The 21,352-nt window shown below is 33.0% G+C and overlaps 1 protein-coding gene across 1 annotated transcript in view; it reads right to left on the bottom strand.

Moving 5' to 3' along the window:
* The window catches only part of CDH8 (cadherin 8), a 546,497-nt gene that overhangs the window by 281,191 nt on the left and 243,954 nt on the right, over positions 1 to 21,352 (bottom strand). Inside the window, exon 4 of the mRNA XM_031950338.1 lies at positions 13,272 to 13,391. Coding sequence (XP_031806198.1) covers positions 13,272 to 13,391 — 120 coding nt within the window. The remainder of the gene's footprint in view (positions 1 to 13,271; positions 13,392 to 21,352) is intronic.

The raw sequence follows: 21,352 nt of genomic DNA, 5'->3' as shown, positions 1-21,352 counted from the left end.
ATGTCATCTCCTACTCAATAAACATCCATGACTCTTTGTCACTTCCAGTATCAAATGGAAAATCTTCTGTTTGACTTTTAAAATCTGTCATAAATTGGCTTCTTTTTTTAACTTTCTTCTTTCTACCATCTCACTCTTCCCATATATTCTGTAATACAATACAAGCCAGTGTCAACTGGCTTCTTTGTTCTTCCTCAGGAATGATCTTTCTTCTGCTTTCTGCTCTAATATCTGTCTATTCTCTTTCTGTCCCTATGTCTAAAATGTTCTCCCTGTTCATCTATGTCTTTAGGCTTCCCTGGATTCCTTTAAATCTTAGTTGATATCCTGTTTTTTGCAAATAGACATTCTTGGTCTCCTTTAATCCTGGGTTCCTTGTTTCTTTTTTTTTTTTTTTAATTTATTTAATAGCCTTTTATTTACAGGTTATATGCATGGGTAACTTTACAGCGTTAACAATTGCCAAACCTCTTGTTCCAATTTTCACCTCTTACCCCCCTACCCTCTCCCCCCAATGGCAGGATGAGCAGTAGATGTTAAATATATTAAAATATAAATTAGATACACAATAAGTATACATGACCAAAACGTTATTTTGCTGTACAAAAAGAATCAGACTGAAATATTGTACAATTAGCTTGTGAAGGAAATCAAAAATGCGGGTGAGCCTAAATATAGGGATTGGCAGTTCAATGTAATGGTTTTTAGTCATCACCCAGAGTTCTTTCTCTGGGTGTAGCTGGTTCAGTTCATTACTGCTCCATTGGAAATGATTTGGTTGATCTCCTTGCTGAGGATGGCCAGGTTCATCAGAACTGATGAAGTATATAATGATCTCCTGGTCCTGCTCATTTCACTCAGCATCAGTTCGTGTAAGTCTCTCCAGGCCTTTCTGAAATCATCCTGTTGGTCATTTCTTACAAAACAATAATATTCCATAATATTCATATACCACAATTTATTCAGCCATTGACTGTTTTATCCCTTGGGGTTCCTTGTTTCTAATATTGCCTCTCAATTTTTTGCATATTTCTTGTCTGTAGTCATATGCATACTGCCTTGTTCAATAGAAGGTGAGCTTCTTGAAGTTGAATATAATTATGTTTTTTTCTTTCTTTGGATCCCTAGTATTTAGCATAGTAGCTAACTGACCAATTGTTGAATATATGAAGAAATAATTGAGAAAATTATCATCCCTAAAAGTCTTCTTAGGGAATGAACTTCACATATCTAACCACAGTCATCCCCTTTCTGGTTAATTTTCAGATGATGTGCACTTGTATTTCCCAAATAACAGAAAAAATTTTGCTGGGGCTGTTCTTGAAGCATTTCTAACTTGAATTTTTTTTTTTTTTTTTTAACCAGAGCATGGTGTACATAGACATAGCCTTCAAGAACCCAAAGAACTTCTAGGACATGATGGGATATTATGATAGAAAATAAAATTCTAATAATGTTTGTGTTATATGTATATATGTATATGCAAACATTTACATTTTATATATATATATACATATATATAAATAAAGCTTTACTTTCTAGGATACATAGTAATCAGTTTTACTAGTATGTATCTATGTCTATATGTTTTATTTCATATCTTTTATATTTCATATCTATTTAATACACTTTTGTATCCAGTATTGCTTTAAAATTTCTCAGGTGAAAATAACCATGAGTGGGAAAAGTTTAAGTAGCCTGCTCTAGACAACTCAAACAATTAATTGTAGAGAAGGTACCATCCTGAATTAAGGATTTCCTCACCTGGGAGTTCCCTATATTATTAAAATTACATGATATTTTCTTTTACATTACATTATACTGATTTAAGGTTTATAAAGTGCCTTATTCATATTATTTAATTGGTAGCAGGAGTCCCTTCTACAACTATAGCTATGAAACCATGATATTAGCAATACCATCATGGTCTCAATAGGGTAGTTATAATTTCCCCCTTACTTATCACAAACTGAGGCTTTGCAAAATAGAAAAGGGGAAGACAGAGGGACAGGAAAAGCCATCAACAGAACTTGAGATTTGAGATGAGTCTTCAAGGAACCCAGGGAAAGCAGACACCAGAAGAAATGTCATTCCAGGAATGAGAAATAGACAATAAAAAAGCAAGGAGTCAAGTACTAGAATATCCTATGCAGGATAGCAGGAAGACAGGTCTTGCTTAACTATAATTTACAAAGAGGGAAAATGGATGAAGTTGTAAAAGCCTTCAAATGCCAAATGGGACATTTTTTCATTTGATCCTGGAGATAATAGATGGTCATTGTAATGTATTGAGTGATGGTGGTAGGAGGGATGATTATCAGACCTGCACTTTACGAAGATCACTTTGGTAGCTGAATCATAATGGAGAGAAATTTGAGGAAAGATAACCCAGAAGAAGAATATTATAACAATATAGGTCCAGGCAATGAGAACCTGAAGCAGAGTAGACCTAATGGATACCTACATGATTGAAAGATCTTTGAAGTTTGAAATATATATCTCTCATGTTGCCACTCAAGACCATTGCTACAATAGGTACTCAATAAACATCATTCCATTGACTTTAATTGAATCAAAATATACAAGTGACTCCTTGGCACCATCAAGAATAATTAATTAAGTACACAGACACCATTTCCCTGCCCAATCACAACTATTAATTAAAATCTAGAAATGAAGAAGATACATAGTGTGGCATCCTGGAATAGTAGAAATTATGTTGAAGTGTAGATATGCAGAGTTAAATTTGAATCCCAACCTCTAAGACTTATAGATATTTCTATATAAATTTAATTTATATAAATAAAAATCATTTAACTTTCTCCTTTCTCCAATTCTCTCCACACTGTAACACAGTAGTCTTGGCCTCCTTAATTTCATCTGACTCTGGATATTTTCACTGGATATGCCCTCATGCCCAAAACTCTCTCCTTTCTTATCTTTTCCTCCTGCCTTTTATGTCATTCTTCTAATGTTCTCTAAAGCGTATAGAAAGTCATTTCCAAGGTTCGCTAAATTTACTGATTTCCTTCTGAGACTTCCTCAAATTCACTTTATATTTGTCTTTTGTGTGTATTGATTTCCATTTTACTGTGAGCTCCCTGAGAGCATGGATTTTTTTTTTTTGTCTTTGTTTGTACCCTACACACATACCACTACATCTAGCACATAAGAATCCCCTTAATAAAAACTTGCTTGACATGACTTGACTTCTTTTCTTGAGTCTAGTTTCCTCTTCTATTCAGTAATAATAATAATACTCATTACCATCTTTTTAATAATATTATCAAGAAGAATTTCAGCGTTAACCTAATCTAATCAGTTATTGTTGGAAGTAAGAAACAAGCATTTATTAAGCACTTACTACATGCTCGGTACCATTCTAAGCATTTTAAAAATATCTTATTTGATTTTCACAACAACTTTTCAAGATAGGTGCTATTTTCCCCTCATTTTATATTCATAGAAATTGAAGCACATAGAGATTAAATAACATGTTCATGTAACAGAACTAGAAAATGTTTGAAGTTACACTAGAACTCAAGTCTAGGCCCAGACTTTTATCCCTAGTACCAGTTAATAGAGAAAAAGTGAATAAGAAGATTAATGGGAAGTTTGGAAATAGTTTAACCTTTGATTGAACTACAGATGAATTGAAATGGGTCACTTCATTTCATTAATTTAACCATTTAGCTCCTACCCATTATGCTCAGAGTACAATATATATCAGATCACTAAGTTGAATAAACCAAAAAAAAGGAGTAAATAGGTCATTCTTCTTAACATTTCCTGTTTACCTTCTTCCAATCTTTGCGCAATGACAATCAATAAATCAATGACCTTTATCAGGCGTCTATTATATCCCAGAGCCTGTATTCAACATCAAAGATACAAAACCAAAATGAAACAGTTCTTCAGAGTTCTTATGTTCTTTTAGGGGAGACAGCATGTCCATAGACAAATCTAGATAAAATATAAAGTGAAAATATAAGGGAATTCGGAAAAATAAGAAACAGGCAGTGAATGGTAACTAGTTCAAGCCTACATTATGAAGATAACATCAATTAGGTTGATCTTAGAAGGAACCTGAGAGGGGGCGGAGTCTTCAAGATGGCGGAGAAGTTATCATCAATGACTTTCTCAATGCTCTCTCTTACCCCTTTATCAATTATTATATCGAGCCTCAAAATAGTCTTGACTCAACAATTCATAAAAGATAAGAAGTCAGAGATCAACTCACCGGCCAAAGAAAATCTGCAGTCTCGCCATAAAAGGTTGGTTCCGGGAAGCCAGGGAGGAGATCAGCTGCAGATCGGGAGAGAAAATTAGGCTTTAGAGGAGAGCCTCAAACCGGAAAGTGAAAGCACAGATCTCAGCATTAGCTTTCAGCCCCAACCCCTCAGTACGGGGCTTTTCCTTGGGTAGTTGTGATCCTGCACGCAGATGGAGCTCGGCTTGGGGCCATAGAGTCTGCTTCCAGGGCGGATTTGCATTGGGCAGGAGACACTAGGGGCAGAGTTCAGGTGGTCTAGGCGGTCCGGTGGTCGCAGTCTGAGGTCATGCGGTCTCGCGGTCAGCTGCTACATCACTCACAGTCCCACAAGAGGCTCCAGCCTGGGGCAGTGACACTTTCACCCTTAGTCTTCTAGCCTAGGGCAACGCTAACCCACTCAGCCCTACTAAGCAGTTTGATAGCTAGGCCAGGGCTGAATCCACTCCTGTTGGGGGAAGGAAAACTCTCACCAGAGCACTCCCATACCTCAGAGCCAGAAATCGGTTTACATCTTTCCTGCTCTGCAGAGGAAGCTGGTAACCCCTTGCCTAGAGACCCACCCTAAAGGCTTTCAAACATGAATAAAAAGATGAAAAGAATAATCGACAGCTTCTATGCAGAAAAAGAGCAGGTCAGAAAACCTGAAGAGACCCTCAAACAGCAAAATGCATCAGACTGTCCTCCTTACATGATGCTCTCATAAGAAGAGACCATTAAAAGTCTCAAAAGAGAGTTAGAAGATAAATGGGGAAAGGAAAGAGAAGCCTTACAAGAGAGCAACAACTTCCTGAAATACCGAATTGGAAAAAGTAAAAAATCTCAGGAAAGTAAGAATTGTGAATTGAAAAATAAAGAATTCACTAGAAAGTAGGATCTGTGAATTGAAAAGACAAAGAACTCCAAGAAAGTAGGATCTGTGAATTGAAAAGAAAATAATTCACTAAAAAAAAAAAAATTAGTGAAATGGAAAAATTCCACAGACCAAAAACAATACATTTAAAACTCAATTGGACATATACAGAAAGAAGTAAAAAGCTATTGAAGAAAATAATTCTTTAAAAATTAGAACTGAACAAATAGAAACTAATGATTCATTGAGACAGCAAGAATCAGTCAAGCAAAACAAAAAAATTGACAAACTGAAAAACCATGAATTATCTACTTGCTAAAACGACAGACTTGGAAAATAGATCTCAGGAGAGATAATCTGAGGATTATTGGACTTCTCCGAAAACTATGATGAAAAAAGAGCCTAGATACTATTTTACAAGAAATCATCAAAGAGAACTGCCCAGATGTAATAGAATCTAGAAGGTAAAATAGGCATTGAAAGAATTCATCGAACACCTTCTGAAAGAAACCCTAAAATAAAAACCCCAAGGAATATTGTGGCCAAATTTCAGAACTATCAGATTAAGGAAAAATTTTACAAGCAGCAAAAAAAAAACCATTTAAATACCGAGGTGCCACAATAAGGATCACCCAAGATCTGGCTGCCTCTACATTAAAGGAAACAAGGGCCTGGAATATGATATTCTGAAAGGCACAAGAACTTGGGATGCAGCCAAGAATAAACTACCCAGCTAAGTTGAGCATTTTCTTCCAGGGAAGAAGATGGATATTTAATGAAACAAATGAATTCCATTTGTTTCTGAAGAAAAACCAGAACTAAACAAAAATTTGATCTCCAACTAGAACCTCAAGAGATGCAGAAAGGTAAAATAACTCTTGAGAATTGTATTTCGCTGTGATATACAAAAGAATACATGTATAATTTGATTGTAATGATATAACATAAAGGGAAGTAGATATGGAAAAGGGATGATGGCAGAATAAGGGGGAAGGAGGGATAAAAAGAGGGAAACCACATCCCACAAAGAGGCAAAGGAAACTTATCATATCTGAGGGAATTTAGAGAGGGGGAGGAACATTGTGTGAATATTACTCTCATCAGAGTTGGCTCAAAGAAAAAATAATTGACATTTGTTTTAGAGAAAATTCTCTCTCGCCTCATTAAAAACGGGGGAGAGGAAAAGGAAAAGAAAAGAGTAATAAGGGAAGGAAGGGAAAAAGACTCAAAGGGGGAGGGAGGGATTATAAAGAGGGTAAGCATCGTGTTACAAGAGGGGTACATAAGTTTAAAAGGGGGAAAGAGGGTTGGGGGAGGTAAGAATAAGTAAAGCACAATCTGGGGTTATTAGGATGGTAGGAAATACAGATTTAGTAATTCTAACCATAAATGTGAATGGGATGAATTCCCCCATAAAGAGGAGGCAGATAGCAGACTGATCAAAAGTCAGAACCCTACAATATGTTGTTTACAAGAAACACATTTAAAGCAGGAGATACATATAGAGTAAAGGTAAAAGGCTGAGCAAAATCTATTATGCTTCAGGTGAAGTCAAAAGTAGGGTAGCCATCCTTATCTCAGACCAAGCAAAAGTAAAATTGATCTAATTAAAAGAGATAAGGAAGGAAACTACATCCTGCTAAAGGGTAGCATAAACAACGAAGCAATATCAATATTAAACTATATATGCACCAAGTGGTATGGCATCCAACTTCCTAAAGGAGAAGTTAAGAGAGTTGCAAGAAGAAATAGACAACAAAACTGTAATAGTAGGAGATCTCAACCTTGCATCCTCAGAATTAGACAAATTAAACCACAAAACAAATAAGAAAGAAATTAAAGAAGTAAATAGAATATTAGAAAAATTAGGTATGTTGGATCTTTGAGAAAATTGAATGGAGATGAAAGGAATATTCTTCTTCTCAGCAGTTCATGGAACCTATTCAAAATTGACCATATATTAGGACATAAAGACTAAAATTAAATGCAAGAAAGCAGAAATAGTAAATGCTTTCTTTTCAGATCATGATGCAATAAAAACTACATTCAACAAAAAGTTAGGGGAAATAGACCAAAAAGTAATTGAAACTAAACAATCTCATCTTAAAGAATGATTGGGTGAAGAAGCAAATTATAGATACAATTAATAATTTCACTCAAGATAATGACAATGATGAGACATCATACCAAAATTTGTGGGATGCAGCCCAAGTGGTAATAAGGGGGAATTTTATATCCTTAGAGGCTTACTTGAATAAAACAGAGAAAGAAAAGATTAATGAATTGGGCTTGCAACTAAAAAAACTAAAAAAGACCAAATTAAAAACCCCTCAATCAAATACTAAATTGGAAATTTAAAATTGAAAGGAGAAATTAAAAATATTGAAAGTAAAAAAACTATTGAACTAATTAATAAAACTAAGAGTTGGTTCCATGAAAAGCCAATAAAATAGATAAGCCTTTGGTAAATCTGATTAGAAAAAGGAGGGAGGAAAATGAAATTAGTAGTCTTAAAAATGAAAAGGGAGAACTTTCCACCAATGAAGAGGAAATTAGAGAAATAATAAGGAGTTATTTTGTTCAACTTTATGCCAATAAATTTGATAACCTAAGTGAAATGGATGACTACCCAAAAATATAGACTTCCCAGACTAAAGAGGAGGAAGTAAATTGTTTGAATAGTCCCATTTCAGAGAAAGAAATAGAACAGGCAATTAAACAACTCCCTAAGAAAAATCATCAGGACCAGATGGAATTAATTGAATTTTACCAAACATTTAAAGAACAATCTGGCCAATGCTATATATAAATTATTTGATAAATGGGGAATGAAGGAGTCCCACCAAATTCCTTCTATGACACAGACATGGTACTGATACCTAAACCAGGTAGGCTGAAAACAGAGAAAGAAAATTATAGACCAATCTCCTATCGAATATTGATGCTAAAATCTTAAATAAGATATTAGCAGAAAGACTACAGAAAATCATCTCCAAGATAATACACTATGATCAAGTAGGATTTATACCAGGAATGCAGGGCTGGTTCAATATTAGGAAAACTATCAATATAATTGGCCATGTTAATAACCAAATTCAATAAAACCATATGATCATCTCAATAGATGCAGAAAAGCATTTGATAAAATCCAACATCCATTCCTATTAAAAACACTTGAGAGTATAGGAATAAATGGACTTTCCTTAAAATAATCAGCAGCATCTATTTAAAACCATCAATAAGCATCATATGTAATGGACACAAACTGCAACCATTCCCAATAAGATCTGGAGTGAAACAAGGTTGCCCACTATCACCGTTACTATTTAATATTGTATTAGAAATGCTAGCTATAGCAATAAGAGCTGAGAAAGAGATTAAAGGAATAAGAATAGGCAATGAGGAAACCAATTATCACTCTTTGCCGATGACATGATGGTATACTTAGAGAACCCCAGAGATTCTGCTAAAAAGTTATTAGAAATAATCCACAACTTTAGCAAAGTTGCTGGTTATAAAATAAACCCACCTAAGTCATCGGAATTCTTATATATCACTAACAAAATCCAACAGTCAGAGTTACAAAGAGAAATTCCATTTAAAGTAACTACTGATAATATAAAATATTTAGGAATCTATCTGCAAGGGAAAATCAGAAACTTATATGAGCAAAATTACAGACCACTTTTCACACAAATTAAGTCTGATCTAACCAATTGAAAAATATTAAATGCTCTTGGATAGGGCGAGCAAATATAATAAAGATGACAATATTACCTAAACTAATCTATTTATTTAGTGCTATACCAATCAGACTCCTCAAAAACTATTTTAATGACCTAGAAAAAATAACAACAAAGTTCATATGGAAAACAAAAGGTCAAGAATTTCAAGGAATTAATGAAAAAAAATCAAATGATGGTGGCTTAGCTGTACCAGATCTAAAATTATATTATAGAGCAGCAGTTACCAAAACTATTTGGTATTGGCTAAGGAATAGATTAGTTGATCAGTGGAATAGATTAGGTTCAAGGGATAAACAGTCAACAAACATAGCAAACTAATCTTTGACAAACCCAAAGATCCCAGCTTTGGGATAAGAACTTACTGTTTGATAAAAATTGCTGGGAAAATTGGAAACTAATATGGCAGAAACTAGGCATTGATCCATACTTAACACTGTACACCAAGATAAGGTCAAAATGGGTTCATGATCTAGGCATAAAGATTGAAATTATTAATAAATTAGAGGAACACAGGATAGTTTACCTCTCAGACTTGTGGAAGGGGGAGGTCTTTATGACCAAAGCAGAACTAGAGATCATTACTGATCACAAAATAGAAAATTTCAATTATACCAAACTGAAAAGTTTTTGTACAAACAAAACTAATGCAGACAACATTAGAAGGGAAGCAATAAACTGGGAAAATATTTTTACAGTCAAAGGTTCTGATAAAGGCCTCATCTCCAAAATATATAGAGAATTAACTCAATTTATAAAAAATCAAGCTCATTCTCCAATTGAAAATGGTCAAAGGATATGAACAGACAATTCTCAGATGAAGAAATTGAAACTATTTCTAGTCATATGAAAAGATGCTCCAAGTCATTATTAATCAGAGAAATGCAAATTAAGACAACTCTAAGATACCACTTACACACCTGTCAGATTGGCTAAGATGACAGGAAAAATAATGATGATTGTTGGAGGGGATGCGGAAAACTGGGACATTGATGCATTGTTGGTGGAGTTGTGAACGAATCCAAACCATTTTGGAGAGTAGTTTGAACTATGCTCAAAAAGTTATCAAACTGTGCATACCCTTTGATCCAGCAGTGTTACTACTGGGATTATATCCCAAAGAGATTATAAAGAAGGGAAAGGGACCTGTATGTGCACGAATGTTTGTGGCAGTCCTTTTCGTAGTGGCTAAAAACTGAAAACTGAATGGATGTCCATGAGTTGGAGAATGGCTGAATAAATTGTGGTATATGAATATTATGGAATATTACTGCTCTGTAAGAAATGACCAACAGGATAATTTCAGAAAGGCCTGGTGAGACTTACATGAACTGATGCTGAGTGAAATGAGCAGGACCAGGAGATCATTATATACTTCAACAACAATACTATATGATGACCAGTTCTGATGGACCAGGCCATCCTCAGCAACGAGATCAACTAAATCATTTCTAATGGAGCAGTAATGAAGTGAACCAGCTATGCCCAGAAAAAGAACTCTGGGAGATGACTAAAACCATTACGTTGAATTCCCAATCCCTATATTTATGCACACCTGCATTTTTATTTCCTTCACATGTTAATTGTACAATATTTCAGAGTCTGATTCTTTTTCAGCAAAATAACGTTTTGGTCATGTATACTTATTGTGTATCTAATTTATATTTTAATATATTTAACATCTACTGGTCATCCTGCCATCTAGGGGAGGGGGTAGGGGGGTAAGAGGTGAAAAATTGGAACAAGAGGTTTGGCAATTGTTAATGCTGTAAAGTTACCCATGTATATATCCTGTAAATAAAAGGCTATTAAATAAAAATAAAAAAAAAATAAAAAAAGAAGGAACCCGAGAAATCTAAGAATTGACAGTGAGGGAATATATTATAATCATAACAGACAGCCTGTGTGAAAGCGCAAAGACAGACAATGGAACATCTTGTGGGAAGAACAGCAATTCATCCAGGTTGTGTGGGCACATTGTGTCTGGATAATTTGTCTGAACGGTTTGTCAGTAGCAAATATATTTCATGGAAACCAATGCCCTTGGAAAAGAATGAGAATAGGCTTGATTTTGATTTCTCTTCTCCCTGAACATCTAGAGTAACTTTTTTTGTTCCCCAGTTCAAGGAGTGCTCTTGTGGATGAGTCTTAATAGAAAAGAGTGAATGTGGGAAGGGGTATAAATAGTCAGAACTGATAACTCAAAAACTCAGCTGGCAGAACTAAAACTGCTGAAAGTTGGTAAACTCAGCTATTTGCCCTCTATTCCTCTTGGTCATATCTTCCCATTAAAGATCTATGACTTCAAATGTTATCGTCATTTGGCTTATTCCTGGGTTTTTAATGACCTGGGTATTGACTTTCTATTGGATTAATAGATTTATCTAAAGGGGACCTCAATTGGACCTAAAATTGTTCATATTGACAGGTTTCTTCTTGCTTATGCATCTCTTTGCTCCAGCACCACCATGGAAGGGATCTGTGTTTTACAACAGGCTGACCCCTTTCCTGATGTGGTAGCAAAAGGGACAGTTGATGGCCTGATTCATTAGTTTAGCCACCCCCAGTTATCTTACAGGTACTTTCTCTACTGTTTTAGATTTTGCCCCTTTGATTATAGTACAGGTACATATCTATACAAATAGATTCTCTCCTTAGACAATGGTCAAGATTGTTCAGTTGATTCTGGAAAATGTTCTTAAGTACACAAAAGAGTATAACACACTTGACTTTCAGTAACTTATGTGTGTGTGTGTGTGTGTGTGTTTTTCTTAGACATCTTATGCATTGCAAGTGAACTTAAACACATATGAATGGATATTCACATAAGACTGCAGATATAGTGAAGATAGTCCACAAATGCAGATGGACATATGAATTTAGAAGTGACAAGGATTGTTGATGTGTAAGTTCCCTTTACTGATATAAAGCGCACTTGCGTGTGTGTGTGTGTGTGTGTGTATGTGAAAGAGAGAGAGACAGAGACAGAGACAGAGAGAGAGAAACTCAGTTTTGTTTCTGTAAAAGAATTTGGACTAATGCATATGAATAAAGAAGGTGAATATATTGCCTACATATGAGTGAATAAGGTATGCAAAGAAATGAGTTCATCCCTAACTGTTATAGTCAAGCCCATTATATCTTAATGACAGGCAGTAATGATTGCCATAAACTAAGAAAACCTAAGTTTATTACTTAGTTACCCAAAAGTGTTTTCTTAGTTGAGAATAAGATTACAAATATGTTCCTAATTAATTTTCTAATAGGAACTTGATTTTAATTCATTTTTAATCATTTGAGTTAGTATACAAAAATATTCATATGCATATACTTATATGTGATGATAAATAGAATATATGTATGTGTAGAAGTTATATTTTTAAATACAAAATGATTTTAAGGCAAAAATATGCTTGCAGTGTTCTGAGTAGTAATTATTATTTAAGAAAGAATACAGAGACAAAAAAAAATCTTGACATTATCCAAACTTCTGGCTCCTAAATGTTTCTTTGTTAAGCTCCATTTACTGAGACTAGTTTGTTTAGATATTGTCAAATACAACCTGTACAAATTCAGGGAAAGTCTTAATTTAGGACTTAACAACAGCTAACTTTTTTGTCTTCAGAAAAACAACAAATATATGCCCTTTACTAAATTGATATGGTTAGTTAAAAAGAAATTCTTTTCTTCTGTTTTAAAGGAAAAAAAATCATGTTCATTTGCAACTCAATAAGTGTCAAAAATAACTTCATTAAATTTTAATTTTTTTCCACTTAAAATTTGCCTAGAAAAAATGGTTTCTGAACTTTGTAACTCCTGCTTGTCAATTAGTACATGGGTTTATCTATTTTTAAACTCTTCAATGTCTATAGAAGAGTCTTAGCAAACACACAGTATGTCAAAGATTATTATGACCATAATATTTTCTCTGTTTACCTGCAACTCTCTGTGCTGTTGTAAAATAACTATGATTATTCTTATTATTATAGCTCATATCATTAAAGTTTTCTCTAATTTGTAAAGCACTTTTCTATGTCAGTTCTGTAAAGGAGACATGTAAATATTGTTATATCTGTTTTAATTTATTTTTATAAATGAAGTAACTGAGGTAATCTCAAAATGGTTAAGTAAATTGTCCAGAATTTCAAGGCTAAGAAGTCTCAATTTGCAACCATGTTAGTTTCTAATAAAACTGATTCAGTCATATATTCCTCTTCATAGTCAGAGCATATAAAGAGTGGAAATACCTTTGTGATGAACTATGTCATATAACTTTTATACATTTTAAAGATGCACAAATGGAGGCCACAGGGAAATATATCTTTTCCAAGGTCAGTCACATAACTGATTAGTAAGTTGAAGTAAAAATGCAATTCCAATGACATTTGCTGTCAGGTCCTCTTACCTGTTTCAGGTTCAATGGAAAAGTATGGCTGTCCTTCCAAAATACTATACACCAACTTAGCACTGTTTCCATAAACAGGATCATCAGCATCAGTAGCTGTTACGTTGGTTACAGATGTACCTGATTGAAAAGAAAATTTTAATTAACACCTTATTCTTTGACAAAAAAAGAAACTTTTCAGTCCATTCCAGAGGTTTCAAATATGTACAGAAGTGTATGTGAGGGAAAAAAAAAAAGGTGTGGGGGGGAATGGGAGTATTTTTATAAGGCAGAATAATGCTCTCTATATAACTAACAAAATGCTAACCTTTGAAAGGATAAATTCTGCCAGACTGGAGGAGTGTGTAAAAGCAAATCTTCTTTAGTAACTGCATTATTTAAAAAGATCTTTTGTAGCTTGCATTCGAAAGAAAGTATATGATCCATGTGGACTTTAAGAATATGCAAAGAATCTTATCAAAAGAATATGAAACACATGGTTAATAATGCAACATGACATGTTGCCTTTGAGTGTTACAAAAACCTATCTGAAAAAAACCTGGAAAACTTTGCTACAGGCCTCCTCTAGCTCACTGTAGCCATGTGGGAGGATAGTCACATTTTAAACCTTACCAATCCTGGAATTGCACTAATATCTAAAGTTCGACCCACAGGGGGTCTGTCATTCCACTTTCTCAACTTCCTTTGTCATACAAGCATAATCTTTTGAACCTTATTTGCATCTTTGGTTGCCTCCTCCATATGAAATCTCCCAGTCCTTTTCAATCAACAACTGTTTATTACATGCCTAGGAAATAAAAGGCATGATTACTAAAAATTGGAGATACTAAAAATAAACAGTTCCTCTCTATAAGGAACTCCCAATTCTGAGGAGACTGTGTATACACACATATACACAAAATTTGTACAAATTTTTAAAACAATATTTATGCAGGAGGAAGATTTTAACAGCTAAGGGCTCAAGAATGTTTCCATGTATTTAAAAGTAAGGTTGCCTCATTTTCCCCATTATTATTTCATATAGTTTTTAAAAATGCTAACAAGAGCCAAAGACAAAAAAAAATAAAAAAGAAAGGCATAAGGATAGATAAAGAAAAGACAAAATTATCCTCACTTCCTGATGGTATAATAATATAATCAAAAGTCTTAGGAAATCAACAAAAATTCTATTTGTCATTAATAGCTTCAGCAAAGTTGCAGGATACAAAATAAAGCCTCAAAAATCAACAGCATTTCTCTATAATAATAACATTCAAGAAGCAAAAATGAAAAAAAATCCATTGCAAATAACCATAAAATACACAAAATATCTGGGGATTGAACTACCAAAGCACACAAAAGATCTGTATAGATTCAATTTCAAAGTGTTACTTAATATAATAAAAACAGCTTAAATATCTGAAGAAAATATTCAGTAATCATACCTAGGTTGTATGAATATAATAAAAATAATAATATTGCCAAAGTTAATTTATAATCTTACTGCTATAACATTTAAATTACTAAGGTGATACTTTAGAAAATGTAATAAAATAATTTTAAAATTCATTTAAAAATACAAGATATAAAAATGATGAAAGTAAATATATATGAAGAGGAAATAGCACTTTCAAACCTCAAATTATATTATAAAAAATCAGTCACAAAACTATATGGTATTGGTTTAAAAAATAGAGGTGAATCAATGAAACAGACTAGAAAAAATCAGAAACAACTGAATTCAATGCAGTGTTTGATGAAGTAGAAAACATAAATTATGTAGAAAAATCTCTTTATTTGATTTTAAAATAAACTCCAGGGAAAACTGGAAAACAGACTGTTAGAAATTAGACATATATCATTATCTTATACCATACTGTGCAACATATTCTAAATGGATATGTGACTTTAATATTAAAATGATTCTATAATAAAAAATAGACTAGAAAAAGATAAAACACCTCTCATAGTTATAAGTAGAAGACATATTTTTAACTAAACAAGACAGGTAATTACAAAAAATAAATAAATTTAATCACATGAAACTAAAAAGCTCTTTAGGACAACATTAATACCTTGAGACCATGAAAGGAAGTGATCAAATGGGGGGAAATTGTATCAAATTTCTCTGAAAAAGGTCTTGGTACCTAAGACTGTCTCTCTAATTCTATCTATTTATATCTTTCTGTCTCTATCTATAGAGCAACTACGTCATGTGGTAGATAAAATACTAGGCCTGGAGTCAGGAAAACTAACCTTCCTGAGTTCTGTCTACAGAAAGAAAAAACATTGCACATATATGCATACATGTGTGTGTGTGTGTGTGTGTGTGTCATTTTTCAAATTTTAAGTGGTCAAATGATATGAGCAGTAATCGAAAAATTATAAAGCATTTAGAGCCACATGAAAAATGCTTTAAATCAATAATAATAAGAGGATTGTAAATCAAAACAAACCCAAAGTTTCACTTTATACTCTGCAAATTTCAAGAAATCACACACACACACACACAGACACACACACACAAATTACAATAGTCAACGTTGTTGAATGATTGGCACACTAAAATATTATCAGAGGAGCTGTGAAATGATATAATCATTTTTTAAAACAATTTGAAACTGCAAATAAAGTGACTAAAATATTCATACACTTTGAACTTGCAACTCCATTACTGGGCTTCTACCACAAAAAATTAACTATAGGAGAAAGTCATATGTAAATAAAACTGATAGCCACCATCAGTTGGAGAACAGATAAACAATTTGTAGTACATTAAAATAATGAAATATTTCTGAGCTATGCAAAATGATGTATGTGTGTGATGAATATAATGTGTAAAAATGAACATGAATTGATGAGAAGTGAAAAATTCTGAGCCAAGAAAGTAATACACATAACTACAACATAGTTAATGGAAAAAACAACTAACCAGAAAAAAAATCAGAAATGAATGTAACTCAATTATGAAGATCAAGGAGGTCTTTAATAAAGAGATACAAGGGAACAATCTTAACCAACCTCTTCATGGAGGTGGAATTTCTACTGATGTTACACATGGTACATTTTCAGATTTTTTCCAAGTATCAGTGAATTTTGTCCATTTTTAAAAATTTAAAATATTACTTCTCATAGGATGAGTCTCTAGAAGGGACAATGGAGAGATAACTATGATGAAGTCAGAAAAAGAAGACATTCATTAAAATGATCAAATACAAAAATAAGAAAGGATGCTGTGTAAAAGGTGGCATTTAATATTTGGGCTTAGCTTTCAGGGAAATAAAGATTCTATAAGACAAATGTAGAGGCAGCAAAGGAAGATTCATTTCATGTATTGGAATTTTGGAGTAAATATTGGAAATTTAACTTTGCAAATTCATTGAGATGGGAAATAGAATATTATCTGTGAAAAACAGCAAAAAGTTCTCTTTGAATTATAAAATTCTTGAAGGATAGTAATATATAATGAAGCTAGAATAATGAGTAAGATTCAGGCTGTGAAGGCTTTCAAAGGCACAGAGTAAGGTTTGTATTGGATACTAGAAACAAAATAGAAAGTTTATTGAGCAAGGGACTACTATGGTCAGAACTACACTTTAGAAATTTAGTATTTATTTTTTTTTTACAGTTATTTTATTTTATTTTTATTTTATTTTTTTATTAAATAACTTTTTATTGACAGAACCCATGCCAGGGTAATTTTTTACAACATTATCCCTTGCACTCACTTCTGTTCTGATAGAAATTTAGTATTTAGCACAGTATCTAGTATATAGTAGATGTTTAATAAGTATCTTAATGAATAAGAGAAGGGCATGAAGCATGGAATCAATTAGGAATTTGTTTTTGATAGTCCAAGAAAAAGCAGAAAGAGGCCTGAATGCGGGTAATAGCAATTAGAGGAAAGGGAGGTATATTCTCCATTTTTTTTCAAAATGTGAACTTAATATTGCAAGAACTGAATTTTACTTATTCTGATGTATATAGTAAAAATGTTTGTTGTTGAGCAATTTTTAGTTGTATCTAATTCTTCATGAACCCATCTGGAGTTTCTTGGACTTTGCAATTTCCTTCTCTAGGCCATTTTATAGATGAGGAAACAGAGGCAAATAGGATTAAGTGACTTGTTCAGTATCAAACATCTAGTTAGTGTCTAAGAACTGATTTGAACTCAGGTGTATGAGTCTTCCTGATTCAAAGACTCAGAACTCTATTTACTGTGGGACATTTAGCTGACCTTTAGATAACATTGGTGAAAAATAGAAAAATTCAATTGTTTCACTTTTTACACAATTGTTTTCCATAAATCAGCTGGTCATCCTTCTTTATCAACAGACTTTCTCCACTGTTCTTCCTAATTGTTGTTGTTTTTTTTTTTCCTTTAAAAAAAAAAATCTTATGGTGACACCAAAACTGGTTCAGGACTTTCTCCTTACTCTTAAAACCTCAAGACTTGAAATTTTGGTCATGGTAGTTTTGTATTTGTTGATAGCTATTGAGCTCTTTCATCCTAAATTCAGAATAAAAACCAGCATAAGTCAATGCAACAATCTGGTTGTGTGTGTGTGTGTGTGTGTGTGTGTGTGTGTGTGTGATTATGCACATAAGTCACAAGGATTCTGTTTGTTTTTTTTTTAAAAGAGAAGATAAAATAATTTTTTAATTGAAAAACACTATTCAATTTGAAAAAAATATATAAAAAAAAGGTAGAAAAGATAAGTACCAGAGCATTACAATGAAAATCTGATATGATCTTGTACAGAGTTTCAGGAACAATAAAATACAGAATGAAACCTAACTGGTCAGAAATGATAAGAACATTTTGTTTTGGTTTGGTTTGGTTGTAGTGGTTTAGGGATGTGAAGAAAGGTTAATAGTATTGGAGAAAAGAGAAGAATCAAAGAAGTGATAGGATCACTACTAAGATTGGGTACCACAATGAAAATTGAATATAGAGAGAAGGCACGATAATTCAACTCATTTTGTCTCTGTTTAACCTGCTAAAATAATATGTAATCTGTGAAAGAACAAAAATTACTAATGGAGAACTGAAACTCAAAATAAGTAAAATGTTATGAGAGTACCTAGTGATGCTCTTGATGAGTTCAAATCATATGATCAGACAGGAATACACCAGCCACTGAAAGTTCTTACAGATATGATTACTATACTCTTTCTTTATCATTTAACATCTCAAATGTTTGGCTTCAGTTCTAGGTACCGCATTTAAGGAAACATGGTACGAAGTTAGAAAGCTGAAATATTTCAAGGTAAGTCAACCAGCATGATAATAGGACTCCAGCTTCAAAATCATGCTTAAAGGAAACTGATTGAAAGAATTGGAGTGTTTAGCCTAGAGAATAAACATGATAGCATTAGGTATATGAAGAGTTCTTATGTGAAAGAGGCATTAAATGTGATTGCTGAGCTTTTGTCAGTAATCTTTGAAAGATCACAGGGAATGGCAGAGAATCTGTAGAACTGGAAAAGAGTAACTTTCCTGATTTAAACAGAGATAGAAAAGGAAGGAGGGTGAGGGGGATAAGGAAGAAGGGAGGGAAAGAGAAGGGAAGAAAAAGAGAGGGGCAGAGAGAGACAGACAGAGGCAGAGAGAGGAAGAGAGAGAAAGAAAAAGGAGAGTGGTAGTAGTAATGGTAGTAGTAGTAGTGGTGGTAATGGTGGTGGTAGTAGTAGTAGTAGCAGTAGAGTAGTAGTTGTTGTTGTTGATGTAGATGATCTATATTCCAAGCTGATGGAATTTATTTCAATTTCTGGGGAAACTTTTTGAATGTATCATAAAAGCAATGGTTAATATGTATCAAAAAAAAAATAAGACCAGATCACTGAACATTATTAAAAGCCAGATCAACTTCTACTGCTTTTTTGACTAGTCTGATATATGAAGAGAAAAACAGTTTATTTATATGCCAGGAAAGAATTTCAAAAAAGTTTTTCATCCTCTTCTTAATATAGAAATTATATGTTTTAATTTTACTTCTTAAACAGAAACAATAAACACAATGACTTCATCTGACAATGCATGCAATATTCTATGTTCATAGTTCCTTCAAAGGAAAGATGTGTTTTCTCATCACTTGTTCATAGACTATACTCCTTAGAATTATTCAACATTAAGACTTTGTTTTATGTCACTTACATTATTAGTAACTGTGTGTATTTTTCCTCCTACTTTAATTATTTCTTCCTACATTCCTACAAGTATCATTTTTCTCTAAATCCCTTACATGTGCTGCTTTTGTGGTATAATGATAATCCATAATGTTCATATGCAATAATTTTAAGGTATTTTTCTATCAATCAAGATCTGCAACATTCCCCATTTTTTGCTACAACTAATCATGCTACTTTAAATATATTTGTATAAAAGAGAATATTTTATCTTTAACTCATTTTGGGTAGATGCTTAGCAATGAGATCTCTGAGCCAAATGGTGTCACGTTCCATAATGGTTAAAACTGATAGTTTTGCCAAATGTGTATTAGTGGGCCTTTTTTCCTACAGCCTTTCCAAAATCATTCATGACCATTCTTTGCCTTTTTGACAGTTTCTTTGGAGTGCAGTGAAATCTCATTTTCTTTTGATTTATTTTTATCTTATTTTCAGTGATTTGAAGCAATTTTCATGTGGTTGTTGATAACCTGAAGTTCTTCTTTTGAATAATTTTTTTCATATTTTTGACATCTATTTATTAGAGTATGGATTTTGTTCTTATATCATTGTGTCAATTTCATTGAATCCCAAATGTTAAATTACTATCAGATATTTGATTCAATGATTTTCTTTTTTTCAGTTTTACAGGTTTACTTTTCCTACTAGCTGTGTGATTTAGTTTCTGTAAAAGCTCTTTAAATTTTATGAATTCGACATAGCCTATTTATGTTTTATGATAATCTCTCTCCTTTAATTAAACAAAATTCTCCCTAGTCAACTGGGAAAAGTACTAAAACTATACCCCAAAGAGATCAAAGAAAGAGGAGTAGGACCCATATATACAAATATGCTTATAGCAAAATTGTTTGTGATGGCAATGGATAGAAAACTGAGAGGCTATCTAAAAACTGGAGAATGGCTAAGCAAATTATAATATTTGAATTAAATGGTAGATGAATTAGATAAAAAGGGGAAGAGTTTATAATAAAATAATATTTTCAAAACAAAAAAATGATCAAACATGATTCTATTAGACTTACAATGTAACATGCTATGAAATCAGAGTACAGATTGAGACTTTTTAAAAATTTTGGTGGGGGAGGAGTTGGGACACGGATAATTTTTCATGAAAATGTATTTTACTTTGTGATACATATTTGAAGAAAAAGAAGGGGAAGGAAGGAAGGAAGGAAGGAAGGAAGGAAGGAAGGAAGGAAGGAAGGAAAGAAAGAAGGAAGGAAGGAAAGAAGGTACTTCTTTTTATCCTCCAATTTCAAAGATATATAGATATAGATATAGATATAATGTGTGTATGTGTGTATAAATGTCAAATGTCTTTTAAATCTTCCTGACTTAAGCTCCATATTTCATTTATTGTGTCACCTAATTTGTCAGCATTGCATAATTTTTGTGTATCAGGAGTAGAATTCGGAATAAAATTTTCTGATTCTAGATCAATTTCCCTATCACAATGCTACAGGATATGAGGGAAAATTCCTTTAATATTAGAGCTATCCAAAAATGAAAAAAATCTGCCTTGATATGTAGGGAATTCTCCATCTCTGGAGCTCCTCAGCAGATTGTGGCCACTCACCAAGTATATTTTTAGAGATATTTTGTTCAAGTATAGGCACGTGAGAATCTGTAAAGTCTCTCCTTACTTTTTTTTTTTTCTGTGTTATATTGCAATTTATTCCCATTTCTATCCTATTCTTCCTAACTTCTCTACTGTTCTACTACCTTAACCTGCTTGATCCAAATTTGATCTCATCTACACTATCTTTTTTTTTTTTTTTTTTAAATAGCCTTTTATTTACAGGATATATGCATGGGTAACTTTACAGCATTAACAATTGCCAAACCTCTTGTTCCAATTTTTCACCTCTTACCCCCCCCACCCCCTCCCCTTACTTTTAAACTCTGTGTTTGTA

Source organism: Sarcophilus harrisii, chromosome 2, assembly GCF_902635505.1.
Source record: "Sarcophilus harrisii chromosome 2, mSarHar1.11, whole genome shotgun sequence".
Classification (NCBI taxonomy): Eukaryota; Metazoa; Chordata; class Mammalia; order Dasyuromorphia; family Dasyuridae; genus Sarcophilus; species Sarcophilus harrisii.
Note: the sequence above shows the minus strand (reverse complement) of the source record. Positions and strands in the feature narration are given on the sequence as shown.